The following is a 19,005-nucleotide window of genomic DNA, read 5'->3' as shown; positions in this document are numbered from 1 at the left end:
CCCTTGAGAAGGTGGTGGTGAGCCGCAATCTTGAACTGCTGCAGTCCTTGGGGTGTAGGTATACCCACAGTGCTGTTAGGAGGGGAGTTCCAGGATTTTGACCCAGCGACAGTGAAGGAACAGCGATGTAGTTCCTAGTCAGAATGGTGTGTGACTTGGAGGGCAACTTGCAGGTGGTGGTGTTCCCATGCATCTGGGTGGGAGGGTGAGTTGTGAGGAGGATGCAGAGTCTAAGGATACGGGGTAAACCTTTCAGGACTGAGATGAGGAGAGATTACTTCACCCAGAGAGTGGTGAGCCTGTGGAATTCGCTACCACAGAAAGCAGTTGAGGCCAAAACATTGTATGTTTTCATGAAGGAGCTAGATATAGCTCTTGGGGCGAAAGCGATCAAAGGATATGGGGAGAAAGTGGGAACAGGTTACTGAGTTGGATGATCAGCCATGATCATAATGAATGGCAGAGCAGGCTTGAAGGGCCGAATTGCCTACTCCTGCTCCTGTTTTCTATGTTTCTGTCTGCTGCCTTTGTCCTTCTAGGTGGTAGAAGGGTTTGGAAGGTGCAGTCTAAGGAGCCTTGCTGCAGTGCATCTTGTAGATGGTACACACTGCTGCCACTGTGCGTCGGTGGTGGAGGGAGTGAATGTTTGTGAATGGGGTTCCAATCAAGTGGGCTGCTTTGTCCTAGATGGTGTCGAGCTTCTTGAGTGTTGTTGAGCTGCACCCATCCAAGCAAGTGGAGAGTATTCCATCGCACTCCTGACTTGTGCCTTGTAGATGGTGGACAGGCTTTGGGGAGTCAGTAGGTGAGTTACTTGCCGAAGGATTCCAAGCCTCTGACCTTCTCTTGTAGCCATGGTATTTATATGGCTACTCTGGTTCAGTTTCTGGTCAAAGATATCCCGCAGGATATTGACAGTGGTGATTTCAGCAATCGTAATGCCATTGAATGTCAAGGGGAGATAGTTAGATTCTCTCTTGTTTGAGATAGTCATTGCCTGGCATTTGTGTGGCGCAAATGTTACTTGCCACTTATCCGCCCAAGCCTGGATGGTTGTCCAGATTTTGCTACATTTCTACATGGACTGCTTCAGTATCTGAGGAGTCGCGAATGGTGCTGAATATTGTGCAATCATCATGCAATCGTCAGCGAACATCCCCACTTCTGACCTTATGACTGAAGGACGGTCATTGATGAAGCAGCTGAAGATGTTTGGGCCTAGGACACTCCAGGTGGGTTGCCCCTCCACCATTTCGGTTTGGCAGCTAGGGTCGTTTGAAAATCAAATATTTTTATCTGGTCTTCAGCGGGTGCCTCCATTGTGAGATGCTCTGTCTCTCTTCAGGCATTGGCAGCTCCCACCTTGGACAGTGTGGCTGCCGATGTGTCCTTGCTGGAAGGCCTCCTATTGACCCTCCAGCCTTCGGAGGCCGTCCACCTTCCTTCATTGGCCAGCTCGCCAAAAATCATTTTGGGTGACCATTCCCAACACGGTGCGGGATCGGGACCCGCATTTGATCCCGACCCCAAATGGAAAATCCAGCCCAAGGAGAGAGAGCCAGAAAGGGCAGAGAGAAACCGAGAAAAAAGACATTGAGAGCGAAACAAAAAGGATGGCGATTTACTGAGACTCCGTGAGAGAGAAAGGATGGAGATTAACAGAGGCTTGGAGAGAGAAACAGGGAAAGGACAGAAATTAATTCAGACTTGGGGAGAGAGAAACATGGAGAAAGGGACTAAAACCGAAAGGACTGAGAGAAATAGATCTCGGGAGAGAGAAAAATGGAGAGAAAACCAGAAAGGGGTTGAAATAAAAAGACGGAAACAGGCACGGAAGAGAGTAAGACAAAGAAACACAGAGAAAGGAAGAGAGCAATAGACGAAGCGAAAAATGAACACAGAGGTTTACTTCTATTGACACCGTAAAAGTCAAAACTGACTCCCATCTGGATGTAGGATTGGTGACTGAGGTAAATGGAGCTTGTCTGAATATAATTGGGAACCCCTGGAGTAGTGTAGCATACTTGGAACCTCAAAAGAACAAAAGCGGATGATTCAGAAAGTCAGTGAAGGTTGAAATATCAGTAAATAGAAAGGGATAGGAAAAGTGAATAATGTGTGACTGGCAATGGGCACTATGGACACCCCTTTGATGCCCAAGAACCTGCCTAATATAATTTAGAGTCAGGCTTTGAAATGGATGACCAAAACAGATGGGAAGTTGTTTAAATATCCAAAGTAGGATCCCAGATTGCCATTCTCTTTAGATAGGCAGGCAGAGTGTATCCTGTGTATGCCAGACCCAGTTATACCAACCTGACCAACCAGAGGCCCACAGCTCACCTCTTACATTCAAGGTGAGGAGGCTTTGGTCAGGCAGCATGGGAGCTTCACCAACTTCACACCAGTTTCTGCTCAAATCTAAAACCGCCCCATCTTGTCTAGAGAAGCAGATTTTCTTTCTTTTAAATTTATCCATTCATGGGATGTTAGCGTCATTGGCAAGGCTGGCATTCATTACCCACCCCTAGATACCCTTGTTAAGGTTGGTGGTGAGCCTCCTTCTTGAACCACTTCAGTCTATGTGGTGAAGGTACACCCACAGTGCTGTTCGATCGGGAGCTCCAGGATTTTGTCACAGCAACGATGAAAGAATGGGCAATTTATATGTGCAGTTCGGGATTGTCTGTGACTTGAAGGTGATGATGTTCCCATATGTCTGCTGCCCTTGTCCTTGTAAGTGCTCGTTGGTGCAGACTTAAGGTGAGCCAAGGAATCTTACCTATTGCCCCCCCAGCCCCTCCATCATTATTTCAATGGATAGCAAATGTTTTGAATCTGTAACTTGCCCAAATCATTTAAGTGGAAGCTAAATAAGCACTTGAGGGAGAAAGGATGAGATAAAGTAGGGTGGGAGGAGATTTGTGTGGAGCTTAAATACTGGCATAGACCACTTGAGCCGAAAGGCCTGTTTCAATGCTGTAAATTCTAAGTGCAGATCATTCAATGCTTGTGGAAGGATTGATACCAAGAGTATAATTTTTGTATTCATCTTATTCCACACGTTTGTGTGCCCAATATGCATATGTATGGTCTGTACGTCTTTCACTGTTCAGCCCTCCTGCAGCTTAAGTAGTCACATGAAGGTGTTTAGGGCTGCTTCAAAATGGTTCATGTAATCAAAATCTCCATCAAATTACAGCTTCATTCTCTGTAAATAGCACCTTGTTTAGATGATGCTGCTTTTATGGTCGAGAGGTTCATCTCTCAGCAAGGTTGTTTTTCAAATTGTTTCCAGTTCTTCATTTCGTAACTCCGTTATATTAATAATCCTGGACTAACCCTGACCTTTAATTTCCCATCACTGGCACTAAAATATTAGAGTAGTTGCATCGTATGGGAGAGTGAATATGTGGTTGTCAGTGTGTACGAAGTCGGTGCCATGGACACGTTATAAACAACATTAACAATTTACTTAGTTCTACTATATTGTTGCGAATGTAAGTTTTTTTTTAAACTTGAAAATATGTCATCTGACATCCTTTTCATCATTTAATAGCCAACACTGGACGCCAAGGGACCTCTGCTCATCCCAGGTCTCCAGTGTTGCTACGGTAATGATTTTAACCCATAAATACAGAAAGTTTGTGCAATCCATCACTCGGGCTATAGTGCCAAAATTAAAAAAAAATAAATGTCATTTTCTGTCACAAAGGCCGGAGGCAACACTACACTGCAGCAGGTCTCAGAGAGCTGCCCCAGCAAATCTCCAAACCCTAGCCCCCGCTCCACAGGCTTGAGTTAATGGTCCAGGCTGACAGTCCCACTGCAGGACTGAGGGAGCGCTGCACTGTTTAAGGTGCATCTTTAGGATGAGATGATAAACCAAGACCCTGTCTGCCCTCTCAGGCGAACATAAAAGTTCCCAGAGCAATATTTCAAAGAAGAGCAGGGGAATTTTCTCCCAGTTCCTGGACCAATATTTATCCTTCAACCAAGGTGAGGTGAGATTGACTGTCCTTGACATCAAGGCAGCATTTGACCGAGTATGGCATCAAGGAGCCCGAGCAAAACTGGAGTCAATGGGAATCAGGGGAAAATTCTCCACTGGTTGGAGTCATACCTAATGCAAAGGAAGATGTTTGTGGTTCTCAGCTCCAGGACATCACTGCAGGAGTTCCTCAGGATAGTGTCCTAGGCCCAACCATCTTCAGTTGCTTCATCAATGACCTTCCTTCAATCATAAGGTCAGAAGTGGGGATGTGTGCTGATGATTGCATAATGTTCAGCACCATTCGCAACTCCTTAAACACTGAAGCAGTCCGTGTAGAAATGCAGCAAGACCTGGACAATATCCAGGCTTGGGCTGATAAGTGGCAAGTAACCTTCGTGCCACACAAGTGCCAGGCAATGACCATCTCCAACAAGAGAGAATGTAACCATCTCCCCTTGACATTAAATGGCATTACAATCGCTGAATCCCCCACTATCAACATCCTAGGGGGTTACCGTTGACCAGAAACTGAACCGGAGTAGCCATATAAATACCGTGGCTACAAGAGCAGGTCAGAGTTTAGGAATCCTGCAGTGCATAATTCACCTCCTGACTCCCCAAAGCCTGTCCAGTATCTACAAGGCACAAGTCAGGAGTGTGATGGAATACTCTCCACTTGCCTGGATGGGTGCAGCTGCAACAACACTCAAGAAGCTCAGTATCATCCAGGACAAAGCAGCCTGCTTGATTGGAACCCCATCCACAAACATTCACTCCCTCCACCACCGACGCACAGTGGCAGCTGTGTGCACCATCTACAAGATGCACTGCAGCAATGCACCAAGACTCCTTAGACAGCACCTTCCAAACCCACGACCTCTACCACCTAGAAGGGGACAAGGGCAGCAGGCACAGGGAACACCACCACCTGCAAGTTCCCCTCCAAGTCACACACCATCCTGACTTGGAACTATATTGCCGTTCCTTCACTGTTGCTGGGTCAAAATCCTGGAACTCCCTTCCTAACAGCACTGTGGGTGTACCTACCTCAGATGGACTGCAGTGGTTCAAGAAGGCAGCTTACCACCACCTTCTCAATGGCAATTAGGGATGGGCAATAAATGCTGTCTTAGCTAGCGACGCCCACATCCCCTGAACGAATAAAAAAATCTAAAAGAGATGATCTGGTCATTATCACGTGGCCATTTGTGGGATCCTGCTGCATGAAAAATTGGCTGCAGCATTTCCTACATTAATACACTTCAAAAATACTTCATTGACTGTAAAGCTCTTTGGGACTTCCTGAGTTCATGAAAGGTGTTATTTAAATGCAAGTTCTTTCTTTTTCCAACTACTGGTGGACTCCAGGCTGGGAGTATGGAACTGATCCTGGGAATATCGTTCGGGATTAGGGCACATCATTGTGGCAGGTGGATGCCTCAATTCAACAAAAAGCACATCTTAGACATTGTTGTCATTCTGTTATCATCACTGGGTCAAAATTTTGGAATTCCGTGTCTGACACCTATTGCAGGAGCACCATCACCACAAAGACTGCAGCGTTTCAAAGAGAAGATCCATCACCTTCGAAGGGCAAATATGGTTGGCCAATAAATCTGACCTTGCCGGCGTCACCCACATCCTGGGAATTTTATTAAGACGATGAGTAAATGCCTGCACATCTCAGATAGAATGAAAAGACTTATGTTTCAGCTCCCCCCTAGCCTAGTGGATAAATGCAACACCAAGGATAGGATTGAACCATGCAAATACAGCATTGAAAATGTTTGCTCTAATCTTCGTGCACATTTGAAAAAAGCATAGCAGAATAGGTAAAGTAAAGGTCACCAGTGCAACATATTCTTCCATCTACAACCTTAGGTTTTAAACTTGCGTATAAGGTAGCCCCCCTGACATTCTGCCACATAGTCTCCATCTTCTACACGAGTATATACTGCAGCATACTTCATTAAAAAAAAAAGTCCTGGAATAGCAACTCACAAACTCTGGAAAGGCTTTGAATCCCTTGATTCTAGATTATAAAGAGCAGAGACTGCTAGGCCCGACTGCTGGTGTTCACCTACAACAAGCTTGAGCACAGAATCGCAGTTCCAGTGTTGGATCTCTGTCTCCAGTGAGATTCCATAACAGTGGCAAAGTCTTTTGAATATCGGGAAAAGACCAGGACGCCCAACCTACAGTTGCTTTTTGATTGATCAGCTGCACCTTCCCATCATACCCCTCTCTTCTCTCCAGAAACCTCAACTGAATTGTCTCTTGAAGCCATTCACACTCTCTGCTTCAGTGGACTTCCCTGTTAATTTATTCACCAACTGTATTACCCTTAGGGTGGAGACGTTCTACCTGATTTGCCTACATATTTTCGGCTGAGACATTAAACTGAGGCCCCCTGTGCTTTCTTGGGTGGATGTAAAACATCCCGTGGCACAATTTGAAGAAGACTGGGAGTTTTCCCTGGTATCCTGGCCAATATTCATTCCTCAACCAAGATCACTCATGCTAGCATGCACATGCGATGTAGACATGCAAAAATAGGGACAGAAAAGAGCAAAAGAAAAGTAGAACAGTTTGAGGCAATATCTTGTTACTGTTTCACGAGCTTGCTGTAGTCGTTAATTGAAGATATGTTCTTCGTTTCGTTGGGGCCCAGTAAGAGTCGTCTTAAAACCTTGTTCACGTAGGAAACCTTTTCTCTCTCTCAGTTTACGTGTTTTCAATGGTTGCAGTTCCCTGAGAGATGAGCAGGCAGACAGGCAGGAGAGGAGATGTTCTTGCTTCGGTTCCAGGAGCGCACGGCTTTGTCTGAGTTCAAATTCCTTTGATGGGAGTTCAAAATTCAACAAAAGACACTCAGGTTGCCCTGCAGGTTAGTCATGTGACTAGTTCCTTATATGGAACAGTCTCCTCAACCTCCTTGGTTGGCAGTTCAAATTCAAAAACTCCAGCCAAAACTGGACTGACCACTTCTGTGTATTAGAGAAGCAACTGCTAGATCCCCATTTGTTTCAACTTTGCCTGTTACCATGGAAATGTCTTTCTGGTCAGGGCTTGCCATTTTAAGTTTTAATGTTCATGGGGTGAAATAATGTGTGCCTCAGTCTTGGTATGTGGGGTTTGCCTGACAACTACTTCATTGGCTGTAAAGCATTTTGGGACAGTCTGAGGTCGTGAAAGGTGCTGCATCCATACAAGACTTTCTTTTCCTTTTCTCTTTTACACCTAACTTGCTAATTTCTAACTTGTGTCACCTTGTATTTGTTCTAATATTGCACCATAAATACACTCACCATTTACTGAAACATTGCACAACACCATTTTCTACATAGACAAACTAGGGAAGTCAGGGACACAGAGTTGGAGAATGAATTTTACAGTTTTCTAAAAATAAATTGGATAATTATGTTGGTTGGCATAGAATAATGCTATGTATCATTAGTCTTTGGATATGTAAATGCAGGAGAGAGTAGCATCAGGCGGCAGTGGCCTCAGGGACATGGCATGAGTGAGGAAGGAAGCAGCAATGGACTGTAGCAAACGTAACAGCAGTGTAGGACAGGAGGGGACTGCATGACCCTCAGTATGCAGCAGTGTGGTCTGATTAGGATCAGCAGTTTTTCTAGTTCTGAGGATATGGTTGTTAGTTTCGCTACCCTCTGAGAAGATATATAACACAACAGAAGATCAGGCTTGATTATTTGTCCATGCAGAATAGCATTTAATGCTTAATAGCAAAGCATGACATTCCTGATTTCCTTTCCCTGCAATTTTTGTCCGGAAATGCCTCGATTTTAAATTTCTTACTTCTGCTTTCAAATTCCTCAATGGCCTCGCCTTGTTTAAGCGATGTAGGACAGGAGGGGACTGTAATCTGTAATCTCCTACAACCCTCCGAGATCTCTGCGCTCCTGCAGTGCTGGCCTCTTTCACGTTGCCGATTTTCATCGCTTCACCATTCACTGTATGGACTTCAGAGGAACTTGATTCAGCTGCCTTGGCCCTAAGCTGTGAAATTTCCTCCTTAAACATCTCCACCCCTCTGTCTCTCTCTCCTTCTTTAAGTCACTCCTTGAAACCTACCTCTTTGACCAAGCTTTTGATCACTTGTCCTAATATCATTTTATGTGGCTCGGTGTCAAATTTTGTTTGATACGTTCCTGCTGGTGTCACTGTTGCCTCAGTGATAACACTCTGCCCTCTAAGGCAGAGGGACATGTGTTCAAACCCAATCAAGAGATTTGAGCACATAATCCAGGCTGACCAAAGTATACAAAGACAATATGACAAAAACATACGTGGGATATCAAAGCAAAGATCAAAAATTTTTATGAATGTATTGTGAGAAAGCAGCAAAGAGGAATGTGGGCCCTAAGAGACGGATGTGGGAGAGACTATAATGGGTAATAAGTAAATGGTAGACTTGGTAAATGAGTACTTTGTACTTGTTTTCATACTGGAGGAAGAGGACAGTGGTACATGGGAACCTAAAAATAAGTCAAGGGGAAAATCTAAATGGTTTTAACATAAGTAAAAACAAATGGGAATTGCAAAAGTAATGGGACTTAAGAATAACAAATGTCCAGGACCTGATGGATTCCACAAAATAGAAGAAATTGCCAAATTTTCTAAAGCACTCTCAATTCAGGAATTATGCCTTTGGATTGGAAAATTGCAAATGTCACGCCATTATTTAAGAGAGGAAAGGTGAAACCAGTTAACTACAGGCATGTCAGCTGAGCATCAGATGTGGGGAAGTTGCTGGAATCTGGACAGAGTGACTAAGCACTTGGACAAGTATCAGCTGATCAAAGAGTCAGCATAGATTTATGAAGGGTAGGTCATGTCTGATAATCTAGTTGAATTTTTTGAGGAGGTCACTAACATGCTGGATAAGGGAGTATCTATGGATGTTGTCTGTATGGACCTGCAGAGAGAATTTGATACAGTTCCACACTTGTTTATTAGCAAAAATAGAAGTGCACAGAATTGGAGGTAATTTTATGCCATGGGTTGGTAATTGGAGATAGGAGACAGAGAGTAGAGATAAAAGGGTTGTTCTCTGATTGGCAGGATAAGAGAAGTGATGTTCTCTAAGGTCTCAGCTTTTCACCAGAGATGTTAATGAATAGGATGAAGGAGTAGAGAGTTCTGTCTCTCAGATTCTACTGGGAGCCCCATACAGCAACACAGCATTAATTAATGGAGTGACAGTTGTAAAATTGTTAGCACCATATACTGTCTTGACTGAGTGATCTGGTGCCTTGACGGTCAGTTGCTGACTCCAACACCTCTCATTTCCCCATTTGCCTCACAGTGACATTTAACAGCAGAATCATAGCTGCCACAGGGCGATTGAAAGAAAGGAGGACTTCCTCAGAAGGGGCTTCCACCAGCTGCTTCATGGAGGCAAAGTCCCCACAGGAGCTACAGTAACCCCAGCCGCTGCTGCTGGCACTTGGCATCAGGTCCTCCATTTTAACACAACAGGAAAGCTGTGCTAAACTTGCATCCAGCCTTGTTCAGACCACACTTGGTGTACTGTGCACAGTTCAGGTCTTCATATTACGAAAAGGATATACAATCACAGGTGAAGGTGCAAAAAAGGATTTACAAGGATGATACCAGAACTGAGAGGCTGTTACTATCAGGAAAGATTGAATAGGCTGGGACTCTTTGTTCTAGAAACGAGAAGGCTAAGGGCTGACCTGATAGAGGTCTTTTAAGGTTATGAAAGGGTTTGATGGGGTAAATGTAGAGATGTTTCCATTGGTGGAAGGGCCCAAAATTAAGATAGTCACCAACTCCCAGTACTGCATTGATTTATCAGCCTAGATTGCATGCTCTGGAATGGGACTTAAACCCACAACCTTCTGACTCAGAGGCGAGAGACTACTCACTGAGCCACAGCTGATAAGGGGATTTAAACGATGGCCCTTTCACTGATCAGCTTCTGCTGCATCTTTCATGACACCAACAGCAAACCAGCTTCCCAAGATGATTCACACCCATTACGTGCACCCATAAGACTGGCCACATCATAAACTGCTCCATGATTCAGCAAACCAGAATATTCATGTGTTCACTTTTTAAAATAATTTTTAATTTTAAAAAAATGACCATTTTAATACAGCTCTGCCGTTTTTGCTGTTTGATCAGAGGGGATTTAGAGAATTGTGTGGTGTTGTCATCTGTTGTGTATTCGGTATAACCCACCAGTAAATTAATTTTAGGTACCCCTAAGCAGAAGACCACCAAGAGTTCAGGAACTGTAATGGGTTGCAGTTGCTGGAGAACGATCCTCTAATTATAAGCTGTGAAGGAGATGGGTTTACAACAGTGAGGTACTGTCAATGCTAGTTCATTTAATCCATTCACTGCCTATGGATACTCAAGGGGGCAATTCCAAGCAATCTTCTTGCCTTTGTGTTGCATTACATCCGCACACACACGCAGTTACAAGGAGTATTTACAGAATACTAATTAAGGAAAGTGCTGTGTTCCAATCTGATTCCTATTCACATCACAGGACAGATTTATGCATTCTTCAGAAGCCACACTAGAACACTGCTCTGAGCATCATGGAGTTTTTCTTGTCGGTGAGGCAGTGAGTTTATACTGAGACAGGTTTCTCTTTTCTCTCAGTCTGGGTTTTTTTTCCTCCAGAAAAAAGAAAGCTGAGGGATGACCTGATAGTGGGCTTTAAGATGACGCAAGGGTTTGATAGGGTAGATGTAGAGAAGATGTTTTCACTACAGGGGAGACCAAAACTAGGGAGCCACCTAATATCCATTAATAAATACAAAAGGGAGTTCAGAAGAAACCTCTTTACCCAGAGAGTATGTTGCCAGGGCTTGAAAGTTGCAGCTATGAGGAAAGATTGGATATGCTAGGGTTGTTTTCCTTAGAACAGAGAAGGCTGAGGGGTGACTTATGAGAGGTGTATGAGAGATCTCTCAAGATGGCTCCTGGGCTGGAAGCTCCCTAGGAAGCTCCCTTGCTGTTCAACTCTATCCATGGCCATCTGCTCCCATTCTTAGTGTTTTCTCCCCCAATCTACCCTCTTAAACTGTTTAAACTCCCCTAGCTCCTTAATCAGTTCATTTTAGCCCTAACTACAAGCCAGCAGCTAGTTTATGTTACCTGGGCCCACTGCCCTCCCCCAGCCATACCTGCTCTTTGTTTTCTCAGTGAAATTGATCACAGTCCGGATGAAACTGCAAAGTACAGCTGGTGATACTTTGATCTCCGATCCTGCTGTCTTCACCGTCCAGAGTGTCTGCGGCCACGGCGTGCAGTAAGTCCATTGAAGAGAAGAAGGAGCAGCGGGACCCTAGGTAAGCCTTGCAAAAAGGGGCCCCGAACACCCAAAAATCCACGAACGGCTCCTCGGCCGCAACTTCAAAGCGCCCGCGGAAGATGGCTCGGAGAGCATCTGCAGTGCATTGTCGGCAATGCTGGTACCGGCGCACGAGGATGTCGGTCACCTCCCGAAGGACGCGGAGGAGATTTCCAGGCATCGATGGTGGGAACTGAGGAAATGGCTTATTACCTGCACCCCCTTTCCCCCCCCTTCCCCTTCCCCCCACTTCCACCCTCCCTTCCCCTTCCCAGCTCCACTCTCTCAGCTAACCCCCCCCCCCACCACACCCCCCTCCCCCCTCACAACCCCTTCCCAGCCCCCCCCTCGCACCATCTTCCCCCTGCACCCCCTTCCCCTGCACCCCCCCTACCCCCTTACAGCCCCCTTCCCAGCTCCCCCTTGCACCCCCTTCCCTCCACCCCTCCCTCTCGCACCCCCTCCTCCCACCGGCATCATCCTACAGCTGTGTAGGGGCCCTAACAACCCCACTGCCTTGTGGGCGTCTCGGGAGAGACCAAGGCTAAGGGAGTAAACCCAAACAGAAAATGCGGAGCGGAACCCCGTAGGCGGTCGTGTATCACCTTTGGCATGTTTCCGGCAGTTCCTGCAGCCATACCGGTGCCAAACGTCGTGCTCTGCACTCCTTTGGACCCCACCAGAAAGGCCGAGAGGGGGGTTTTGATGATTGGGCAACTCTCAACCTCCATACATTCGCCCAGGCATGCGCCATGGAGAGGTCACTCCATAGTTGCCTCACAGCAACTGAAACAACACGGAAGGCAGCAGTTACGGGTTATAAGTCCAGCTAAATTGGCGTAGAGATTGGGCACCACGGGTTGCCTTTGTCGGTGGGAGAGGTCATCGCACCTCACTGGACAGCTACTGCCCGCCTCAACCCGGGCAGCCCCCGGTCAATAAGGTTCTGTCCCGCCACAGTCCACCTGCTTCTATGGGTGCTTGGAGCTCAGGGTCATTGCCCGAAAGGTGGACTGCAACACCGCACCAAACAATATGAAAAAAGGAAAGAAGGTACCAGCCCTTTGCTTTGCAAGCTGGAACGTCAGAACTATGTGGCCTGGCGGAAGACCTTACACAAATCAACGATTCTCGGAAGACTGCCATCATTAACAACGAGCTCAGTAGACTCAATGTAGACATTGCAGCACTTCAGGAGACACGCCTCCCCGCGAGTGGATCTCTAGCAGAGCAAGACTACACCTTCTTCTGGCAGGGCAGGGATCCTGTAGAACCAACACAGCATGGAGTGGGCTTCGCCATCAGAAACTCCTTGCTCAGCATGATAGAGCCTCCCTCAAATGGCTCGGAACGCATACTGTCCATCCAACTGCTCACCACCTCTAGTCCAGTACACCTACTCAGCATCTATGCTCCAACACTCTGCTCCCCACCTGAAGCTAAAGACCAGTTCTACGAGGAACTCCATAACATCATTAGCAGCATCCCCAACACCGAACACCTGTTCCTGCTGGGGGACTTTAATGCCTGGGTTGGGGCCGACCATGACTCATGGCCCTCCTGCCTTGGGCGCTATGGCGTTGGAAGGATGAATGAGAACGGGCAGAGACTGCTTGAGTTGTGTACCTATCATAACCTCTGCATCACGAACTCGTTCTTTCACACTAAACCCTGTCACCAAGTTTCATGGAGGCACCCAAGATCGCGTCGTTGGCACCAGCTAGACCTCATCGTCACAAGACGAGCCTCCTTAAACAGTGTTCAAATCACACGCAGCTTCCACAGTGCGGACTGCGACACCGACCATTCCCTGGTGTGCAGCAAGGTTAGACTCAGACCAAAGAAGTTGCATCATTCCAAGCAGAAGGGCCACCCGCGCATCAACACGAGCAGAATTTCTCATCCACAGCTGTTACAAATATTTCTAAATTCACTTGTAACAGCCCTTCAAAACACTCACACAGGGGATGCTGAGACCAAGTGGGCCCACATCAGAGACGCCATCTATGAGTCAGCTTTGACCACCTACGGCAAACGTGCGAAGAGAAATGCAGACTGGTTTCAATCTCATAATGAAGAGCTGGAACCTGTCATAGCCGCTAAGCGCACTGCACTGTTGAACTACAAGAAAGCCCCCAGCGAGTTAACATCCGTAGCACTTAAAGCAGCCAGAAGCACTGCACAAAGAACAGCCAGCAGCTGCACAAATGACTACTGGCAACACCTATGCAGTCATATTCAGCTGGCCTCAGACACCGGAAACATCAGAGGAATGTATGATGGCATTAAGAGAGTTTTTGGGTCAACCATCAAGAAGATCGCCCCCCTCAAATCTAAATCAGGGGACATAATCACTAACCAACGCAAACAAATGGACCGCTGGGTTGAGCACTACCTAGAACTGTACTCTAGGGAGAATGTTGTCACTGAGACTGCCCTCAATGCAGCCCAGCCTCTACCAGTCATGAATGAGCTGGACGTACAGCCAACAAAATTGGAACTCAGTGATGCCATTGATTCTCTAGCCAGCGGAAAAGCCCCTGGGAAGGACGGCATTACCCCTGAAATAATCAAGAGTGCCAAGCCTGCTAAACTCTCAGCACTCCATGAACTGCTTTGCCTGTGCTGGGACGAGGGAGCAGTACCCCAGGACATGCGCGATGCCAATATCATCACCCTCTATAAGAACAAGGGTGACCGCGGTGACTGCAACTACCGTGGAATCTCCCTGCTCAGCATAGTGGGGAAAGTCTTTGCTTGAGTCGCTCTAAACAGGCTCCAGAAGCTGGCCGAGCGTGTCTACCCTGAGGCACAGTGTGGCTTCCGTGCAGATGAGATCGACCGTTGACATGCTGTTCTCCCTTCGTCAGATACAGGAGAAATGCCGCGAACAACAGATGCCCCTCTACATTGCTTTCATTGATCTCACCAAAGCCTTTGACCTCGTCAGCAGATGTGGTCTCTTCAGACTACTAGAAAAGATTGGATGTCCACCAAAGCTACTAAGTATCATCACCTCATTCCATGACAATATGAAAGGCACAATTTAACATGGCGGCACCTCATCAGACCCCTTTCCTATCCTGAGTGGCGTGAAATAGGGCTGTGTTCTCGCACCCACACCTTTTGGGATTTTTTTCTCCCTGCTGCTTTCACATGTGTTCAAGTCTTCTGAAGAAGGAATTTTCCTCCACACAAGATCAGGGGGCAGGTTGTTCAACCTTGCACGTCTAAGAGCGAAGTCCAAAGTACGGAAAGTCCTCATCAGGGAACTCCTCTTTGCTGACGATGCTGCTTTAACATCTCACACTGAAGAGTGCCTGCAGAGTCTCATCGACAGGTTTGCGGCTGCCTGCAATGAATTTGGCCTAACCATCAGCCTCAAGAAAACGAACATCATGGGGCAGGACATCAGAAATGCTCCATCCATCAATATTGGCGACCACGCTCTGGAAGTGGTTCAAGAGTTCACCTACCTGGGCTCAACTATCACCAGTAACCTGTCTCTAGATACAGAAATCAACAAGCGCATGGGAAAGGCTTCCACTGCTATGTCCAGACTGGCCAAGAGAGTGTGGGAAAATGGCGCACTGACACGGAACACAAAAGTCCGAGTGCATCAAGCCTGTGTCCTCGAAACCTTGCTCTCTGGCAGCGAGGCCTGGACAACGTACGTCAGCCAAGAGCGACGTCTCAATTCATTCCATCTTCGCTGCCTCCGGAGAATACTTGGCATCAGGTGGCAGGACCGTATCTCCAACACAGAAGTCCTCGAGGCGGCCAACATCCCCAGCTTATACACACTACTGAGTCAGCGGCGCTTGAGATGGCTTGGCCATGTGAGCCGCATGGAAGATGGCAGGATCCCCAAAGACACATTGTACAGCGAGCTCGCCACTGGTATCAGACCCCCGGCCGTCCATGTCTCCGCTTCAAAGGCGTCTGCAAACGCGACATGAAGTCCTGTGACATTGATCACAAGTCGTGGGAGTCAGTTGCCAGCGTTCGCCAGAGCTGGCGGGCAGTCATAAAGGCGGGGCTAAAGTGTGGCGAGTCGAAGAGACTTAGCAGTTGGCAGGAAAAAAGACAGAGGCGCAAGGGGAGAGCCAACTGTGTAACAGCCCCGACAATCAAATTTTTCTGCAGCACCTGTGGAAGAGCCTGTCACTCTAAAATTGGCCTTTCTCGCCACTCCAGGCGCTGCTCCACACACCACTGACCACCTCCAGGCGCTTACCCATTGTCTCTCGAGATAAGGAGGCCAAAGAACAAGATTATGAGGGGCCTTGATAGAGTAGACAGGGAGGACCTGTTTCCCCTAGCGGAGAGGTCAATTACCATGGGGCACAGATTTAAGGTGATTGGTAGAAGGATTAAAGGGGACATGAGGAAAAACTTTTTCACCCAGAGGGTGGTGGGTGTCTGGAATTTGCTGCCTGGATCGGTGGTGGAGGCAGAAACCCTCAATTCTTTTAAAAGGTACCTGGACCTGCACCTGAAGTGCTGTAACCGGCAAGGCCACGGACCAGGTGCTGGAAGGTGGGATTAGATTGGGCGGCTAGTTGTTTTTGGCTGGCACGGACACGATGGGCTGAATGGCCTCCTTCTGTGCCGTAATTTTTGTATGGTTCTATGATGAGAGTGTGAATAGCATAGGTGCACTTAAGGGGAAGTTAGATAAATATACGAGGGAGAAAGGAATAGAAGGATATGTTGATAGGATTAGATGAAGTAGGGTGAGAGGAAGCTTGTGTGGAGCATAAACACCAGCATGGGATAGTTGGGCCAAATGGCCTGTTTCTGTGTTATAAATTATGCATACAAGCAGTGGGGAAAAGAAAATTTGGCAACAATTTTCCTCCGACACCCTTTGTGCAATTCTGTGAGGACGTGCCTCCTGTGTTGCTCCTCTTAGCATGTTCTATTCAAACGAACACACCCGTCTTCCAATGCCTCCCCCCACGACATTAATCTTTTTTTTAAAGCTCATCTTTTGAACTCTGCCAGAAGGAGGCACTTGGCACAGGAATGATAGAGGTGAGCTCAGGTTTTTCAATACTGCAAACTCAATGAGCAGCTAGAGGTCTGAGCAGATTTTCCTCTTCCCACATAGGAAGAGATCTTTGATGGTGGGGGTAGGCTGAGGCCAATGCTCAGTTATTGAATGCACTGCCAGTTGTGGACCTGAGCCATACAGACCATGAAGTCCCCAGGCTCTACAGAGTCAACGACCCACATCCAAGGTGGCAGCTACAATTAGCCATAGCACTTTCCGGGCTAAGGACAAGAAAAATATCAGCCCAGCTTTGTGCTTTTGCTTATTATATAGAGCTTACAGTTCAGAAACAGGCCATTTGGCCCAACTGGTCTATGTTGGCATAAATGCTCCATGCAAGCCTCCACCCACCTTTCTTTATCTGACCCTATCAGCGTGACCTTCTGTTTCTTTCCCCAAGTGCTTGTCTAGCTTCACCTTAAATGCATCAAGCAGTGCCACGCAACACATTCTCCTCCAACTCCTGCTGGAAGGCATACGTCTGTGAACACTGGGTGAAGGCAGGATCAGGTGTGGCAGTGTAACCTCCTATAGTTCAGTAGCTCACCAAGAGTCACTGGGGTTGCACATCAATGATGGCAGCAAGGATCTGTGGACCTGTTTTCCAGCAGAAGTGACTATCTTCAGGAGAAAGATATAGGAGCAGGGACAAAGTTATAAATATCATAAGGAGGTTGTCTCATTCTTTAAAAAAAAACATAGAAATACATAGCACAGAAGGAAGTCATTCAGCCCAGAAAACCTGTGCCGCACTTTGAAAAAGCTATCCAATTGAAGCAACATCTTTACTTTCATCCACTTTGAAATTGAAACAAAGCCACTAGATAACTAGAAATGTATTCCTCGCACCTTACCTGCTATTGTGAGAAGTAAGTTAAAGGAAGCTAATGTTTGTAATCCCAGAAAATTATATAGAAGCTGGGCATTTTCTCTGAGTGCTTAAGCTCCCTGTGACTCCCTGAGATCTGGCTAAAAAAGGCTCCATGGAGAGTTTCTTGTCACATAGCGACTCATCAAAGACACAGTTCAAAAGTTATGAAGAGGAATTTAGTGAAGATTCAGAACGCTTTATCATTTATGAACTCAGCAAGTCAAATTTTTTTTTGCAAACTTCTTGCAGTACAATTCTGCTTCTGTGTAATTAACTTGCTTGTGAATAAATCTGAGTTGGTTTAATCTGAAAGTTATAGTCTTGGCAGTGTGGTATTCCACTGCCTTTTGGAGTGAGCTAGAGAGCATGATGGACAACCCATGTGGTCTGCGATGCTAAAACCTGTGATAATAAAGTCATTGGTCGTCCCACGCCAAGCTATCCGATTCATGGCAGTGCATAAAGGTGCAGGTTTCAGTTCATGGAAAACAGGTCTGCCAATGGGAACTCGCTTTTTGCTGTGAGTACAAATTTAGAATGTTGGGAGTGAGCCTGAATTATAAACTCCTCTACTGCGCATTTAGCAAGGTGAGCATTTTTATGTACACAGGTGATTTGTGAAAATATTCTATCGGTCATTGAACCAAATAAAAGATGCATGTCTTCTTCCCCTCTTTTCAGACGCTGTTGGTGAATCATGGCTGAAATGCAAGAAGGCTTTGTTTGGTGCCTGTTGCCGTGGAAACAGCATTCTACTCTTCTCAAACACGACAGGAAGGGTTTGTCCAAGATTCTGTTTATCAATAAACATGCATTTGAACTGACTTCATTTTCATCAATCTCTTGACATTAGCTTACAGCAAATGTGCCCGAGTGTTTTATTGAAGCTGTCTATACATCAACCCAGACATTACTCCCCTTATACAGTATGTACGTATGGAACATTCCGTTATGTCATACCTCAGCATTTCACTTGAAATCTCATGTTATAATACTGGATAGTTCTGTATTTATTGTGTTCAGCTGAATAAAGTTTCTTTTTGAAAATGTACTCGCTGTTTCCCTTAAAGCACATGTCAGGCTTTCATCAGCGCATCATGTTGAGTGCTGATGCACTATCTGGGGAGCCCACCTGAAGTTAGGATGTCAAAGCAGCGAAATGATCAATGCACAGAATTTAAACACTCTGCCGTAATGGGGCAGGAGCTCCCAAATTCGAACTCGATCTGTGTTGGGCAATCGGATCTCAGGTCAGTAGTTGAGTAGGCTACAGATGGGCCTTCACACCTCCTGGGATTCTCTGGGAGAGGGAAGTGTAGCTTCCAATTATTACCCAGTGACTGCTACTGAAAAGTGCAGACATGTGAAAATCAGCAAAGGAGAGGATTGGGTTCATTTAGGGTGCTTCCCCCAGCCAAATAACCTACTGAAAGTTGGCCCAAATGCAAAGAATGACCAGTTAGGTGAAGTGGAATTGTTCTCTGGTTGGGAGCGCAGGAGGATTGCTTTTTGTTGCTGTATTTCTATCAGAGGCTGAGGATGGTAGTAGCTGCCCATTGTGTTGTACATAGAAATTACAACACAGAAACAGGCCATTCGGCCGAGCCAGTCTGTGCCAACCTTTACCTTCCACATGAGCAAATTCCATCTCCCTTGATTGGTGTCCATTTTTTCTCCTTTTTTCACACTGTTTTCAAGGTGGTATATAAATACAAGTATGTTGTGTTACT

The 19,005-nt window shown here is 46.4% G+C and overlaps 1 protein-coding gene across 1 annotated transcript in view; it reads left to right on the top strand.

The window, feature by feature from the left end:
* The window catches only part of chchd6a (coiled-coil-helix-coiled-coil-helix domain containing 6a), a 388,249-nt gene extending 369,927 nt beyond the window's left edge, over positions 1 to 18,322 (top strand). Inside the window, exon 8 of the mRNA XM_068052356.1 lies at positions 17,957 to 18,322. Within this exon, the coding sequence (XP_067908457.1) occupies positions 17,957 to 17,980 (24 nt within the window). The 3' untranslated portion in view covers positions 17,981 to 18,322. The remainder of the gene's footprint in view (positions 1 to 17,956) is intronic.
* Positions 18,323 to 19,005: the final 683 nt, after the last annotated feature.

The sequence above is a fragment of the Heterodontus francisci genome, chromosome 19 (genome assembly GCF_036365525.1).
Source record: "Heterodontus francisci isolate sHetFra1 chromosome 19, sHetFra1.hap1, whole genome shotgun sequence".
NCBI lineage: Eukaryota > Metazoa > Chordata > Chondrichthyes > Heterodontiformes > Heterodontidae > Heterodontus > Heterodontus francisci.
Note: the sequence above shows the minus strand (reverse complement) of the source record. Positions and strands in the feature narration are given on the sequence as shown.